General features: G+C 32.8%; 2 protein-coding genes across 2 annotated transcripts in view; both read left to right on the top strand.

The window, feature by feature from the left end:
- Window positions 1-789: 789 nt before the first annotated feature.
- The window catches only part of LOC107440001 (uncharacterized), a 29292-nt gene continuing 12170 nt past the window's right edge, over window positions 790-17911 (top strand). The window contains exons 1-2 of the mRNA XM_071185838.1: window positions 790-6267; window positions 11983-12097. Of these exons, the coding sequence (XP_071041939.1) occupies window positions 883-6267; window positions 11983-12097 (5500 nt within the window). The 5' untranslated portion in view covers window positions 790-882. The remainder of the gene's footprint in view (window positions 6268-11982; window positions 12098-17911) is intronic.
- Window positions 14327-17911, top strand: part of LOC107440002 (uncharacterized) — a 29189-nt gene continuing 25604 nt past the window's right edge. The window contains exon 1 of the mRNA XM_071185481.1: window positions 14327-14460. The gene's annotated coding sequence lies outside the window, so the exon portion shown is untranslated. The remainder of the gene's footprint in view (window positions 14461-17911) is intronic.

Below are 17911 nucleotides of genomic sequence, written 5' to 3'. Positions count from 1 at the left end.
AAAGAAATCAAGCATATGGATATGAAGGAATTACGTGAGCTTCCTAACATGAAACGGGTGGATGTGGTTCGCCACATTACTAGTAAATACCCTTCTTTTGAAGAATTCTACCAAAGTTATGATTACATTCGTGATCATGAGTCTCTAAATATTATTAAAAGGTATGTCGATATTGTGACTGGAGTTAACCCTGTAGAAAAAAGCGGAAAAACTGTTATTGTCAGAGCACTACAAGTAATAGGAGAAAACTTGAAAAACACACTCGAGTCGCCTAAACTGTCTTCTGAAACAAATGACATATTGATGTTGTTTATACCAAACAAAACTAATACTATTTTAAAGACTTTGCGGGATTCCTTTTCGCATGGTTTTCCTTTATCAACCTGTCAAGAAATAGAAGAAATGTATGGTTCCGAATTTTACACGTTAGTTCAGAATGATGTGAAATTTCTAAACCATGGCATCACTTCAGTGATCCATAAAATAAAATTTAAAACTGTCAGAACTTTGTTGGAGAGGATTTGCAATTGTGAAGACATGGATACGTTCAAAGACATGTATCGCGTGATCCGGCTGATAAATATTAAGGATGACGTATCAGTCATTTTACCGAGTAATGCTAGCATAAATGCAGTGGAAGAACTTGTATCTGATTTATGTCAAATTATTAAAGTGAAAACACTTTTCGAGCAAAGTGTCTTTTCGAAAATATCAGATATTATAAATTTTGAAAAGAGTAGATTTAAAGATTCCGGTCAAAGTTTCGAGGCGACGCTAGCTTTGTTTACTTTCGCACAAAATCCTGAGTTTAAAGCTAATAGTTTCTCAATTTTAGGGGTACAAAAATTCATTCGACACATTCTTAACAACACAAACCTTCAGATGATGTCAAGAAACTTAACAAGAATTAGAAAATTAACGCATGAAATAGCCAAGAATGCTATCTGCAGGGTAAGTGAGCAAGATTCACTGAAAATGTTTTCTGTAGTTTTCAAGATTTTTCACATTACGGAATGCCAAGGACACGAAATTAAACACCTTCAGAAACTCAAAAAAAGCTATGAGAAAACTGTAAAAATAACTTTCGAGAAAATTAAAAAAGTCAAAACGTCACCATCCACTTGCTATCAAGATATCCTATCTGATGATATTACATCTTTGAAAAAAATTGTGGATGAGTATAATTTCTCTGAAAATCTTCAGTCTTTTTTTATCTATAAAAACAACTTAAAAGTGCAAGCAGAAGTTGAAATGCTTATATTATCTATTTTATCCAGCTTAGAGCATTCTAATCTTTATTTAATAACGAGTCAGCTATCTAACGAAGCTGGTCCTCTATTAATTGGCAGATATCTTAGGAATTATCTAGCACACGGAAATCCTCTGGTGGACATTTTAAAGGATACATGTCAGTTTATATATTTATATGCTTTGAAGATTATCAAACATGATATTTATCGAAAAGAGAATTTAGAGATCACTTGCATGAAGAATAAATCGAGTGCTATCTCTATTGTAGAAAATCAAGAAAGACTTTTCGATGCTTTGTCTGGCTGCTCCTTAGAGAACGTGATACAAGCGATAAGAGAAGGTGCTGATATGTACGGAAGAGATATTAACTTGATGACAACATTACATTTTGCTGCGAAATCTACGAACTTTGATGTAATGAAGTATTTAGTTAACCACGGTTTGAATCCGATGGTAAAAGACTTTTTTGGAAGAAATTTGCTCCATGTAGCAGCAGAAGCAGGATGCAAAAATATAGTTGATTATATTATAGAAGAATTACATATATCAGTTGATGAAAAGTGCGGGCGAAATCATACCGCTCTCTATATAGCAGCCGAAAACGGTTTAGTTGATATCGTGATAACTTTACTTCGACACAATGCCGCAGTCAAGGTAGGCCCATTTAATGAGACGCCAATATACGCAGCTGTTATCAATAATGAGGTGAAGGTCATTGAGTTATTTTTTCAAACAATTAAAGATATCTATTCAATCCAACTCGTGCAGGGGTTTACTTTACTTCATTTTGCAGCTGAAATGGGCCTCTTAGACATGGTTCTTTGTTTCCTCGATAAAGGAGCTGATGTTAACTCCGTGTCGGATGAGTTGGTCACACCATTGCACAGATCTGCTTCAGCTGGTCATTCTGATATGGTCTCAACATTGATTTCGAAAAAAGCAAACGTAAATGCTAAAGATTCATTTAATCGAACTCCGCTTCATTACGCTGCTCTAAGTGGACAGTCAAATACTGTTGAAGTTTTGCTAAACCATGGTGCAGATCTGGAAGCTTTAGACAATAAAGGACATTTACCTTTGCAATCAGCAATTATAAATGGAAGTATTGAAGTAATAAAAACTATTACGAAACATGGTGCAAGTATTGAAGATGTTGCAGCAAAGGATTTCTTAATCCTTGAGTATGCCATGCTTCATAATAATTTAGAGCTTATTAACTTTGTAATTGATAATGAAGCACCAATTAATGTAAGGAATGAAAGTGGCAGCACTCCTCTTCATCGAAGCATACAAAATGGTTTAATAGATATTTCGTTGAAATTAATTGAATGCGGAGCCGAGATTAATGTGGTAAAAAACGGTTTGACACCTTTGAGCCTTTCCATCGGACTAGGATATTTTGGGATAGCTGACAAACTCTTATCCAAAGAAGCCGATATTTATATTGTTGATAAAAGAGGAGACACTTTATTGCATAAGTGTGCTTCAATTTCAGATATTTGTAATTTCCTGTTCAACGATTATGAAAAAAATAACAAAGAGAAATATAATGAACTAGTTTCTAATTCGAACGGACTTGACATATTTGATAGACTTGTGAAAATGGGAGCTGATATTGAAAAAGAAAACAAAAATGGCCATACACCTTTGCACGTTGCATGCTTATTCGGAAATATACCTATTGTGCAATATTTGATCAAAAATTCTGCAGACCCAAACATGGTTGATAAAATTAGGTTTTCGCCTTTGCACTTCGCTACTTACGGTAATCATCTTGAAGTTGTGAAGATCATTTTAGAAAGTAGAAAATGTTCTTTAAATTCTAAGACTTTTGAGGGCGATACTGCATTGTGCATAGCTTCAAGCAACAATTACACTGATATGACTAAGGTGTTGATCAAAAATGGTGCTGATGTAAATGATGGTGACCCACTCTTTAAGGCTCTCATGCAGGGACATCAGGATATATGTGTAATTCTTCTCCAAAATAAATCGACTGATATCGAAAGGCAGTTTAAAGATAAAAGTGGAAAGTTTCTTCAAATCGCATCAATTAAGGGTCTGGAACGAGTCGTGTCAAGCTTTTTAGAAAAAAAGAAATTTTCGAAATCAGTTGACATGAACGAATGTTTGCTTTTTGCAATTCAGTGGGCTTCGGAAGACATTGTTACTCTTTTTTTAAATCATGGAGCTGATATGAACTTTGCCTTTGAAAATCAAAAAACCCCTTTGCACTTAGCAGTAGAGCGAGACCATTCCAAAATCATAAAAGTATTGTTAGAAAGGGGTGCAGATTTTAACAAGCTGAATTCAATTGACCTAAGACCCATTGAGGTAGCTGTAGGGCATGGTCATTTGGAATCAGTAAAAGCATTTTTTCAAAATATAACGGTAGACGTAAACGAAAAAGGAAACTGTGATCATACTTTGATACATATTGCTGCAACATGGGGACACCTAGACATAACGAAATTTCTAATTAGCAATAACGCCGCATTAAATATTGGTGACAAATTTGGTTCAAAACCCATACACCTAGCAGCCCAATTTGGACATTTACATATTGTTAAATACTTCCTTCAGTGCGATCCAAAATTATTAACAGATCGTGGGGGTTCAAACAACAGTTCTCCTCTTCACTTTGCAGCCCATGGAGGCCATGCAGAAATCGCAAAATATTTAATAGAGAAAGGAATGGATGTAAATGCACCTAGTGATCATGGAATTAGACCCATTCATGTAGCTTCACAATTTGGACGTGAGGAAGTACTCAATGTTCTGCTGAACTATGGTGCTATGTATGACAGCATTCTTGATAGAGTTCCTTCAACACCATTACTTCTAACTCATAATGAAAATATTAAAAAAACATTAATGATGATAAAAGAACTTTTTCACGCAGTTAAAAGCAATAACATTTCAGACGTAAAATCTCTCATTGATAAGGGAGCTTGCATGAATGCAAAGGACTCAAAAAATTCTACAGTTTTGCATTATGCTGCATGGAAAGGTTATGCAGAAGTTACTCAACTTCTATTGGAAAACAAAGCGAATCCTAACGTATTTGCGAAGGGAAATGCCACACCCCTTCATTATGCGTCAAAGTATGGAAAATACGAGGTAGCAAAAGTTCTTCTAGAAAATGGTGCTATTTACAATGCGATGTCAACTGACGGAAAGGCTCCTGTTGATCTAGCCTCAAACAAAAGTATTATTGATTTGTTAGAACTAATCGATAGTGCTTTCAGAGATGTACAAAACTGTAATATTCAGATTTTAGAAACTCTAGAAAAATTCAGAAATTCTGATGTTTTGAAATCGGTGGTTTGTGCAAAGAACATTGAAGGAAAAAATTTGATGATTTGTGCTTTTCAGCATAAGTTTTCTAAATTGGATCATCTCACGCGTATATTTTCAGGTGACCCTCAAACTAGAAATGAAATTTTTAATTACATTTTTGTGAAAGAAGATTGCGTTGCCGCTTCAGATATGCAAGCAAATTTGCTGCAGAAAAATTCGCAACTTTTCGGCTCCGACAATCCTGTTACGTTAGAAACCGAAGAAATGTCAGCATTCATATTGTTCAAACAGAAAAAATATGAACAAGCCCTTGATATTTTCCAGGCTATATTTCAAAAGAAGAAAGAGATGCTTGGACCAAGCAACAGTCGAACTTTGAACACGCAGTTTTTTGTCGCGCATATGCTCCAATGCTTAGGTAGAAATCTTGAAGCAATCGAGATTTTTGATGACCTTTACTCACGACTGAATGAATTACGCGGATTAAGTAATATTGAGACATTGATCACAATATTGCATTCGGCAGAAGTTTTGTGCGACCTTGGACTGCATGAAGACGCCCTGAAAAGAAACGACGTAGTGTTCGCAAAGTTTTATGAAACACTCGGTGCAGACAACGCTCTGACCATACAATCTCTAGATAGCCGCGGAAATATTTTAAGTCACTTGAGTGCGTACGATGACGCTCTGGCTTGCTACAAATGTGTTTACAATCACAATAATAAATTATCAGGGCCTTCAAGTTCCGAAACTTTGAAGTCGCTTCAAAATATAAAACATGTACTATGCCTTCAAAATTTAACTGATGAAAATCTCGAAGGTCTACGAGAAGTTTTTGACACTCAGAAAAATGTCTTAGGTCTTGAGCACTTGGACACTTTAAAAACGGAAAGAAATTTAGGAGAGTTGTTATTCAGAAGAGGTAAATTTAGAGAGGGTTTTGAAATGTCAAAAGAAAATCTTGAGAAACAAAAAGTTGCCTTGGGACACAAACATTCAACAGTTTTAAGATTGGAAAAACTTGTAGAAAGAATGAAATATGTCGTTGATATGTTGGACATTCAAAATTCGTCCAATTTGAACAATAAAACTAGTGAAACTCCGTCATCATATGAATCGCTTATACGAGATCAGTTCCAACATAAGACCATAGATCGTGAAGGCAGAACATTTCTTCATGTTGCTGCGAGTGAAGGTCTTACAGCTTTTGTGAGCGATCAGTTACAGATTGGATGCAACGTCATGCACACCAAGCAAAAAGGAAATACGGCTTTGCACATTGCCTCGGTCAAGGGTCATGCTGAAATTGTTGAATTACTTCTGGTGCATGTCAAAGAAAATAACTGTGATGAATTGAATACCTTTATAAATGCTAAGACAAAGAACGGTGGTAATTCTGCACTGCACGCAGCTGCCAATGTCGAAACTGCTAAGACTTTGCTGAAGTACGGGGCCATTTATAATATCAGAAATAAGGACGGTAAAACACCAAAAGAGTACACTTCAGTCAAAGAAATTTCTGATTTTCTAGAAATTATTGAGGAATTTTTCATTGGCGCTTTGATTGGTGACAGCAAAATAATATGCACATTCCAGAACCTAAGATTGGAGGAAAAAATGGCAGTTTCAAATGCGAGAAATGAACTAAATCACACAATGAAGCAAGTTGGTTTGAAATATGGACACAAAAACATTATTGATAGCATTGAACTTGATGTTTGAAATTCTATAATTTAAAAATTTGGTTTTTTAGTGTAAAATATTATAATACCACTTTGAATGCTATATTAATTTAAAAGAAGGAATATTATAAAACGGACCTTTTCAAACTGAACATCAGTAAGGTTCAACCAGGATTAAAAAATATTATGATGATACATTTAATCTAATAGTGTTATTTAAAGTATAGAAAAAGTTGATTAAATTTTGTATTTGTGAAATTTTATTTTATCAAGTTTTTGTGAAGTGAAAATATCTTGTTAAAATGTGTTAAATAATTATATGCGTAAGTTTCCAAGTAGGCGTGTTACCCTAGCTGCCTACTTCTCCGGTTTCCTTTTCCTGGAAATAGTGACATAACCAAGAATTATGTATTGACGTCTATAGACAGAACCATTTAATATTGTCTATCCTTAAAAAAATCATTTAGTGATTCTTAATTGCTTAAATGCGGAATTTGTTATTTTACTACCACTTTAATTATTGTATGAAGTTAAAATATATTTCAATATTTTTTTAAAAGCTTAAAAACTGCTTGAAATATTTCTTTACATATATCACTTGAAAATTTAAGATACAAAAGCGGGAATTTTCCAACTAGATACAGTTATTAAACGTGGTGGTGAATATGGTTTTGATGAAATACATCTTATACATTTTTCAGCACTCTTTAAGTTTTTTAAAAAACGTACGAGCTTTGTCAGAGGTAACAACAACGCCACAAGAGTAATATATTAAAACGACTGCCTAATTTTTATATTTGCTAGTCATATGGTTTTTGGGGGCCTTACCTCTCCATGATGTATTACTTTGTAACAATTTTATCAAAATATGGTTTATTTATGGTGTATTTGATGCATTAAAATTAAAAACATTTTTTTATGAAAATTTATGTTTTGCGATTAAATTTTTATTTAAAGAGTGGCTCTTGAATTTTAATTCTTTTGATTCCTATTTAAAAGGGGTAAAGCATTTCTTAACACATAGAGTGTTCTTCGCTCTATGCACGATCATGGGATACCAAGTTTGGGTATCTCGATCTTGATTAATTGTAGAAACGTGCATTTGCTTACATTAGCAACTGTTCTATCCATTCTATTTTGAGTAAGCAATTTTCTTTGAGTATCAATTCTCTTAAATAACGCACTCTATATTATTTCACAAAGATTTCAACTGCGTCATTACACATTTCTTATATAAACACAAAAGCAAATACGAAGTCATGTAGAACATAAACAAACTAATTATTCATCGAAGTCAGTACACAATAACCAATTCACAATAGCAGTAATACTAATTATCAAAATTAATAAAACATCACTTGCGTTAATAATAGCTTAGCATTTTTTGTGCTTTTCACACAAGATATTAGTAACTTTTGTTTTGCTTTTTAGTAAATTAATTATTTTTTCTTTTTCAATTATCGTTGATTTTAAATTATATAATTTTATAAAAACACCTTTTAGGTAAACCGCATTACCTGTAAAGAGTCATGTCTTGAAATATGTGTAACAGTTAAATGTAACCAATTTTGTTATATACTTATTTTGACTAAAAGACATGCTTTTTCTAACGTTAACAAACCTTTTTCTTCAACGAATTCTGATTTATATTCTCCTTAATTGAAAAACTTAAATTATTATTTCATTAGTACTATAAATATATACGTTGTGGAGAGTCAATAATTCAGACCATACAACTATGTGTAAAAAACACTTTATTAAAATGTTGTTTATTTTTGTTTTTACTGTAAATTTTGTTAAAATATGAAAGTACAAAATTATAAATGCGTGATATAATTATAATAAATGATAAAATAGTTCTGTGAAGATGCAAAAATGATGAAAAAAAATATTGTTTATGCTTTAAGAAATGTTGATTGGAAAATGAATTAAAAAGCTTAATTGTTGAATCCAAAAGCATTTACCAAATATTACGTTCAGGAAATTATGTACGATAATTAAATGACATATCATGAGGCGATAGTTCAGTGAAATGATTCCAATAGTTTAACGTAATCCCAGTTGCCACTCTAACGTTTCAGCTCAGAGCAATCTATTTCGATGTTAAAACTTTCCTACTTCCTAAATCTAACCCACTAATGATCAGCAAAAAAAATTAAAAAAACTATACACTATACATATAAAAACTACCCACTCGAAAAAAGTAATAGCACATATTTGCTTAAACCGTGTGGGTATTTCTTTCCGTTACTTAGCATTTTAGCTTTAATACTATTTACATTAAAATAAGCATTGAGCTTTGACACCAAATCAAAACATCTATAACATCATATGGTAAACAGAACTACCTTGTTTCTGCAAAATAAATCCTAATAATGAAACATTCCTGTCACCACTTTCATCTTTTTGTTAAACGAAGCCGTCGTCCCACAAAGACGCTAGACACATGTGTATAAAAGTGAACTTCAAAACTTCAGAATTTTTAAGTCTCCCGAATCATTTGTACCTTTTTTTGGAAATTTTACTAGAAGTGCCCGATGGTATTATCATAACAAAAATGGCCTTAACCCCTTCCCTCTCACTCCCGTCGAAATCACAGTGTGAGCAGTCGTCTCCTATTTCTCGTGCCCATGATATTCCCGGGCTAGAGTGTTCAAAAGTAAAGCCTCAAAAAGTTTTAAATATATTCATATCTTGTACCCGGAACTTTTTATTTCACATTTTACCCGCTAGATGGCAGCACCAAACTATTTGTAATGTAACTGCAGATAGTTAGCTTATTTCAAACTAGATGTCAGCAGCATCTAAATATATGTATTTGTGATCTGTATTTCGTACTCTTAGCTCAGCTACTTATGTTTTTTTTTTTTATTACCAGTGGTTTGCGTTCTGTGATAAAATAATTCAATATTGTGTACATTTTGGAGTGAGAGTTAAATGGACATACGGAGTTTTAAATTATTTCAAGCTAAAAAAATTTCAAAAATCAAAAATGAATACATATATTATACATACACCTTTTCCATATAATTTTCTTGAAATTAAAAACAAAGTATTTTTGCGACCGTTATCTTAAAATTAATATCATCGTTAAGGTGTTAACTTAAATAAGTGTTTGAAATTTACTTTCCAAAAAAAATTTTACTTATTGACTTAAGCTCAAATTTTAAGAATAATATTCTTTACTAAAGAATATCTTCTTAATTATAACCGTAAAAAAATTATAAATAAAAAAAATTTTTTTTTAAAAATTGGAGAAAATTTTTTTTGCAGTAAAAACAAATTGTGACATTAGTGGAGGAAAGAATTCTTCAAAGTGAAAGTAGAATAAGAGAAATGATATCTATTGTCTTATCTGCACTTAAATTCAAGTGATAGGCAAACACATGATATCCATGCATTAATCATTATTTAAGATAAGAAAGTTTCCAAAATTAACTTCTAAAGATACTTTCACATTGAATAATTTTTAACGTTTTTTTGCTACACGAATCGACAGCCTAATTTCGGGTTTTATTAATCTTCATTTTTCTCTTATTACTACCAATTTCCATAGGCGAAGGTCGAGTGATATTTTAGGACGACACACTGCTTTTTTTCTGCTAGAAAATAGCTCTAGAATTTTAAAAAATTGAAAATTATATATTAAAAGTATCAAGAAGAATTAATTTTCCTTAAATAAAAAAAACTTATGGGGATTAAGAAAAGGCATATTTTTTTTTTTAAATTCAGATGTTTTAGAAAGATGATTGAGGGAGTGCTCGTGCATAACCCCCTCCTTGACATCTATGTGTTTCTTCTACCTTATGCTTCTGATTAAACAATACGTCCATTGTTTGCTATAGTAAATACTAATTCAAATATTCTGAGTTTCCATTTAAAAAAAGAAATAATCATAATAAAAAAAACCTTAATGAGATGTATTTCACTTTTTATTTTAGTTCAGAGACAGAAAAAAGGCCAAAAGTGTCCGCGATTTTGAATTGTATTGCAAAGAATGCAATAATTTTTAAAGAAAAAAAAGTTCGTTCTCAATTGTTGTAGTAAATCCAAGTATTTTAAAAATTACACAGCTTCACGCATTTTTTTAATATCGTGGTTTTTCATTGAAGATTTCTGGATTGCATCAGAAGGACTTCAAATAAGAAGATAATTGCAGAACTGAGTGTATAAACTAGGTAATCCAGATCCAGAAACTGAACACTTAAGACATATTTCGGTCCCAATTCATTATGAACTTTTTAGCGTTTAGAGGATCCGGATTCTTTAAAAAGTTCTGAATCGTTGTTTTTTGTTAAAGATTTCTGGATTGTATTCTTAATNCACTTTTTATTTTAGTTCAGAGACAGAAAAAAGGCCAAAAGTGTCCGCGATTTTGAATTGTATTGCAAAGAATGCCATAATTTTTAAAGAAAAAAAGTTCGTTCTCAATTGTAGTGGTAATTGCAATTATTTTAAAAATTACAATGCTTCACGCGTTTTTTAATATCGTGGTTTTTCGTTGAAGATTTCTGGATTGTATTCTTAATGACTTCAAATAAGAAGATAATTGAAGAACTGAGTGTATAAACCAGGTAATCCAAATCCAGAAACTAGGCACTAGAGACATATTTCGGTCCCCATTCATCATGAACTTTTTAGCTTTTAGAAGATCCTGATTCTTTAAAGAGCTCAGGATCGTAGTTTTCCGCTAAAGATTTCTGGATTGTATTCTCAATGACTTCAAATAAGATGATTGAAGAACTGAGTGTATAAACCAGGTAATCCAGATCCAGAAACTGGACATTTAAGAGATATCTCGGTTCCCATTCATCATGAACTTTTTAGCTTTTAGAAGATCCTGATTCCTTAAAGAGTTTTGGATCGTTGTTTTTTATGTTAAAGATTTCTGGATTGTATTCTCAATGACTTCAAATAAGATGATTGAAGAACTGAGTGTATAAGCCAGGTAATCCAGATCCAGAAACTGGGCATTTAAGAGATATTTCGGTTCCCATTCATCATGAACTTTTTACCGTTTAGAAGATCCGGATTCTTTAAAGAGCTCAGGATCGTAGTTTTCCGCTAAAGATTTCTGGATTGTATTCTCAATGACTTCAAATAAGATGNATTCATTATGAACTTTTTAGCGTTTAGAAGATCCGGATTCTTTAAAAATTTCTGGATTGTATTCTCAATGACTTCAAATAAGAAGATAATTGAAGAACTGAGTGTATAAATCAGGTAATTCAGATCGAGAAACTGGGACATATTTCGGTCCCCATTCATCATGAACTTTTTAGCGTTTAGACGCGTTAGGTGGTTGGAACACAAAAGAGTAGAAAAGAGACATTTTGCCACCATATACAAAAAAGAGGTTTTTGCTGTTTTACATCTAGGAGAGAGTTGTATCGTCGCATAAGTGGGCTGCTGTGTCTTATTCTGATGCCCTCTGGTAACACAGCAAGAAATAAAAAGTTATAAAAGAAGTTCGCATTTAATTTTGTTTTATGCTGGTGTGAAGATAATCAATTTTTAGATAGCAAGGATGCACATTATCTATCAGACTTTATTTAATTTTCGTAGTATCTTATTTTCTCATTTTGCCAAATTATCAACCATAGTGAGTGATATATTGCACCCGGTAGGCGACACGCGTGTTAGTATCATGGTTGTCTTATCATGGATAGTTGAAAAAGAGGAGAAGAAGTTATTATAAATATTATGAATACTGCAATATTTATGTTAGAATGCTTTTTTTATTATACAGGGTGTCTCAGCTAAACGTTTCAGAACTCCTAAGAGGGGTAGAGTGCATCCAGACGACTCGAAATCATATAGCAATGCGGGGTCGGAAATGCTTTCCAGAGGCGGTAGATGGCGTTGTACGTAAGTTCCGAGCTTTCCAGTGCGTTGGCCTCTTCGGTCACCCGACCTATCATGTCTTGCTTTTTATTTCTGCGGTCATATGAAAGCGCTGGTTCATGGCACCCCTGTTGACAATGCTGAGGAGCTGGTTGTAAGAATTGAAGTAGCTGCGGAGAAATTCGAGATATGCTTGGAATATTGTTGCATGTTCGGATGTTCATGCGCCGGTGATGTGAGGTGCGCATTGAAGCCGGTGGCAGAAACTTCGAACGCTTACTTTGATCCATGTACCTTATGCTTATTTCAATGTATTATTAAAAAGATTTTTCACTTACGGTCTCTTTTCTTTTTGGTGCTTCTGTGTACATTACCGCTTCAGGAAAGCATTTCGGATCCCGCATTGCTACATGATTTCGAGTCGTCAGGATGCACTCTACCACTCTTATGAATTTTGAAACGCTTAACTGAGGCACCCCGTATATAATAATTGTTGAGAAACGAAAGAAGCTTTTAACTTCCTATTATCATTTTGGTCGAAGCAAATTTTGCATGGGTAAAAAAGACTCCAACGATCTTTGAAATTGTGTCAACAGTTTTGCCAGGCAAAATCTTCTGAAACATTTGAAGCTAAAAGTGAAATTGCTTACATAGAATTAGTATCAAAATTTTGCTATATTTTTTTCCAATCCCTGTAGAGTTTGGGCTGCCTATTTGTTATTACTTTAATAAAATCATCAGTATCAATCATTAGTACGAATGTATTCGAAAGTATCATCTAATTTGGAACAGAGAGAGTAATAAAATATTACTACTTTTTGAAATAAAACTCTTTTATATAATTTTTATTGTTGATAATGAAAATGCGGTTCATAGCAAATTTCCTCAGAAAGTGGTAAATACAGTTACTCCAAAAAATGACCAGTTTAAAATATCAAATGGAAATAATTTTTTTTTTAAATTTTCATAGGGCTGCCATCTTTGTACACTTATTGCTAAAATTTATTCTAGTATTAACTAAGTTTATGTTTTAATGTATTATTTTTAATTTATTTAATCTTATTTTTCTCACCACTAAATACAAATGATTTAAAAGTTCATATGCAACGTCACTTTGTTCCAGCTCTTTCATGGTGAAGCTTTTTAAATGTTGGCAAAATTGCCAAATATTCGGAGAGCTTTGGTTTTTAAATGTCTACCTCTCTGTAAAATATTTTACAAAAAGAGTAGTATACGAAAGAGTAGTACAAAAGAGTAGTAGTTCACAGGATTGTATACATAGGTTTTTTATATGCCTGGTATATTTGTTTTTACATGTATGATATAGTTTGTCTAGGAATAACTCCTATAGTTTGTCTAGGAATAACTCCTAAGAACTCCTCTAGCCCTTCGTTGATCCATGGTGGTAACTATGGTAACGAGGTATAACTATTTCATGTAGGGGTGTGGGGTCATTGTTTAGGACAGGTTTTGGCTCGTATCGACGAGAGAAAGGGAGTATTTTTCTTTGGTCTACTGTGTTAATCTCAAGAGTGAATGGGAAAAGCGCTATTCTTCTCACTGAAGTGAGCTATTCTTGTTTCCATAGCAACAGACGACCTCAGACTTAGTGACAAGGGGAGTTCTTCCCCTCAACAAACTATACACAGTATAACAATATACATTAAAATTGACTTATAAGCAACGATTTCAAATCTCTATGAATGTTATTTCACAGTTGTGGAAAGTTATTTAACGCGTTCACGCTAGATTGTCTCCTCTTGGCAGCGCACCGGAGTAAAAACTGGCAACAATAGATTTCATTTTTTAGTTTTTTTCCGGGAATAATAAAAATCCATAATTACCAATTGTTTTTAACGGATGCAATTTTTATATTGAATTGCTTCTTCGCCGTGATAAATTTCCTTACAGTGAATTGTTATTGTTGAGAATAGATTAACTCCTCCCGAATATTATCTAATATTGAAATAGTTCTTCTACCGATATTTTCTCTTTTCCCGTACCAGTATTTTCACTTTTCCCGGCGTGAACGTGTTAAAATGTTTCTGACCCCTTCCTTTTCTTTCTTCCTCGAAATAAGTAAATAAATAAAATAAAGATAGAACAACAAAGAATGGGTTTAGAATTACTCAGAAAAAAAAAAGAAATAATGAAATAATCAGTTATGAGAAGGTTCAACTCTTTATAGTATCGCAAACATCCTTATCGCAAGCAAGATAAGATAAGTATTGGTGCTTCATTACCTAAGGAAATAAAAATATCTATCATTTGAAGTTTTAACTTCTTGAAAACTCTTCACTTCTTATTTTGTTGTTGAATGTGAGTTCATTTGATTTGGTATTTTATACAAGGACAGTTTTCATGCGTATTAAAATTATGTGAGGTAAGATAAATGTTTTGTCATAGATTTGTAATGAAAATTTATTGTTCTTTTTCATAAACTGTATTTGTTGTCGTCAACTTCCCATTCTCCCATCCTAAGTGAATTAACAATAACCTACTGCAGCAAACTCAATTTTTTTCGCTCTATAAAATTTACAATAGTTAAGTGTAATTAAAAATATTTCTTTAAATTTATAGATGGTTATCAAATTCAAATTTATATCTAGTTTTCTACAAACTGTTTTTAGTTATTTTTTTAATTATTGTAAACAAATTGTTGTGGTTTTTTTTTCAATTCATGCTTACACGTTTAAAATGTATTATAATGAATACTGAGCAGCCACCGGTGGTTGACGCAGCCTAAATGTAATTTCAGTGTCAGCCAACGCGGGCTAAATGTAATTTCAGTGTCAGCCGCCGATGGCTGAGGCGGTGCTCAACGTGTTAATAACAACATTATTATATGAATTGTAGAAATTATGCAAAACTATTGCACAATAACCTGCGGATAGCCGCGTTGGAGTTCGGTTCACTGGTTGTTGCACCTATATTGCTTTTATTATCTTTCAATATTACTGTTTGTGTCCTCGAAATACTAGATTATATGCCTAGTCATATTATTATTTTATGTTTTGAGTCATGTCAAATCGGATTTTATATTTTGAGTCATTGAGAGCCCACCAGGGATAGTATTGTGTAAACAGAGCAATTCTAAGTAGCTTTAAAGATTTAGTGTTTACATTAATTGAAACAGCATATTAAAGCATTGGCGGAAAAGGTTAATTTAACAGAATTGATTTTGCTTTTCCTGTAATTTCAACATAACTAATCCACATTAGTTTTAAGTATACTTGCATGGCTTTTTTCGATACCTTTTTCGATATTTTGGCACCTTTTTTCGATATTGTGGTCACCCTGCTATTTATACTTAAAAAATAATGGTAAAAATGAGACGTTCTTTACTACTAATATCTTGTTTGTTTGTTTGTTTTCGAAAATTAGTGGCTTTGGGACTGTTAGAAATTTGTTATTCAATGAATTGAACTAACTTTATTATTTCATTTTTGATACTTCTCATGGATAAACCACATATTTTTGTTTTTAAAAAAGTATTAATGGTAGAAATACATCTTTTTTAAAACTGAAATAATTGAGTCAAAGCTTCTCATTTTTAGTACGGGGTAACAAGTTAATCGATTACATCGGGGAACAAATTCTTTGTTGCATTTATGCGAGCATATGACCATATCTAATTCAAATCTGAAATTAGTTTTGTTCCAAAGGCTACTGATTTTCTTTTTAAAATGATGTTTTTAATTTAGTTTATTTTTATCTGAATGCACAAGTTATATAAAGAGTATATAAGTTCAAATACATGCACATACATTTATCCTACCACTCCCTACGTAGCAGAGAAGTGGTAACGCTTAGTATTCACTTGAGTGAATTTTAGAATGTTTGGTGAGGAATATCTTATTAAATTGCATTGAAACTGTAGGTTGTAGACTTAAAATCAGCAAAGTGAAAGATCTAAGATCCGTAGGAAAATCTCAGGTGACGAAAAATAACATAAAAAAATAACTGTTTCCCTGTGTTGCTTATTTAAAAAATTAAAAAACTTGAATAAAAGGTGGTCCCAATCAGGAAAAGTTTAAAAAGTCGGGAGAAATGTTTCATGACTTTATCATAAATTAATATTTGCATATCGTAAATTCATATTTTCAATTGTTTGTATAGCCGTCAACTTTAGTTATCCACCCTCAAACAGAAAAACGAAATTGGTTGAAAAATAAATATAATTAGCAAAGATTTCTAGCTTTCTTCCAGATTTCTTACAGTAAATTGCTGTTAAAATTTAAACTTGATAACAATTGTTTTTAATAATTATAAATGATTTTTTTTAATTGGTCATATGATTATAAATAGTTTCTTTTTTTTCAATCAAAATTTAATTCATTTTCAATTTAATGGTAGTTAGTTACCACCATCGCTCAGTAGTTTGAGAACTGAACTGTCATTGTGAAGAACTGAGGTTTGATCCCCGGGGACGGCTTGAAGCCCACCCAATGGGTACCAACTTATCTAGGTAGTAAAAACGGCCTGTGTGCAGTGCTTACTACATTACCACAATCATACCGTTGGTCTCAAAATTGTAAAGCCTTAACCTTTATTACCCCCTCGCCCACATCGGGCTGCTGCGGAAATCCTTTAATAATTTTTTGGGGGGTTACCCACTCACAAGTAAACAAAATTATAGGAATAGATCACTTGAAGAGGTTTTTATCATCTTGTTAAGTGCCAGATTTTTCCAAGGACCATGAGCGGTGTGAAAAAGTCCTGAATTAAAACAACACGGCATTTAAAAATTTACTTAAAATGTACAGTTTCAACAATCTATTAATACCACATGCTTAAAGTTGTGTTGCAATCACTTTAGATGCGGCGATATCTTTATAAGGCCGTGTTAAGTATAGTTCCCACCAACCTCATCAGTTTCAAAATGTCAATAAGATATTTTCTCGCCTTCAATTTATGCTGCCATCTGCTGATAACTTCATACTATACAAAAATAAGAAAAACAGTACATAACATTTGTTACATACTGTTTATGCACCGTTATGCAAACTTTGTTTACATAAATGTGGGTAACAATATGGGTTAGCCAGGAATCAAGAAGAGCTGTCAACATGGGGAGCCATTTTCTCTTGACATCAATCTTTGATCATATCTCATCGAGTTTGTTTGTAGTTATAAACACCGAATTTGCAAATTCGGTTATTTATAAGAGAACACGTTCAAGAAGTTTGTGGTCAATTCTTTACAGTAGGTAAAATTTAGAAAATTCCACCAGTTCTTCAAGTTTATGGTCAGTTCCTTACAGCAAACTCCCCCTGTTCTCCCCCTGAAAAAAGCTGATCAAATATTAAATTAATATTCGATAATAAGCCTAAATTACTTTGTTCCTATAAATCAATCTAAAGCCTAAAAATATTTTAACAAAATGAAACTAAAAATAAGTGTTCGTAACTTACCGTAAACTCATTCACGAATGCAAAAAAAGGACATATACACTGAGTGGCCAAATTATTATGACAACCTCAGAGTTTTATGCAAATGAGTTATTGCGTCACAGCGCTGCCGCTAGAGGGCAAGATAACTATAACACGGGAATGCTGGACAAATGAGTCATCAGTTATATTGTATTGCTTGCTCAGATATGGGAAAGAAAAGTGATTTAACTGAATTTCAACGTGGAATGATTGTGGGTGCGAGATGTGTCGGAACGAGTATCAGCAAAACGGCTGCACTTGTGAAGTGTTCTAGAGCAGCAGTTGTTAATGTGTACAAAGAATGGACAATCAAGCAAAAAACCGGGTCTCAACGTCAGACTTGTGGTCGTCACAGGGTACTGAATGCTCGATCAGAGAGAAGGCTGGCCAGGGTTGTGCAGC

This window comes from Parasteatoda tepidariorum, chromosome 9 (assembly GCF_043381705.1).
Source record: "Parasteatoda tepidariorum isolate YZ-2023 chromosome 9, CAS_Ptep_4.0, whole genome shotgun sequence".
Taxonomy (NCBI): domain Eukaryota; kingdom Metazoa; phylum Arthropoda; class Arachnida; order Araneae; family Theridiidae; genus Parasteatoda; species Parasteatoda tepidariorum.
Note: the sequence above shows the minus strand (reverse complement) of the source record. Positions and strands in the feature narration are given on the sequence as shown.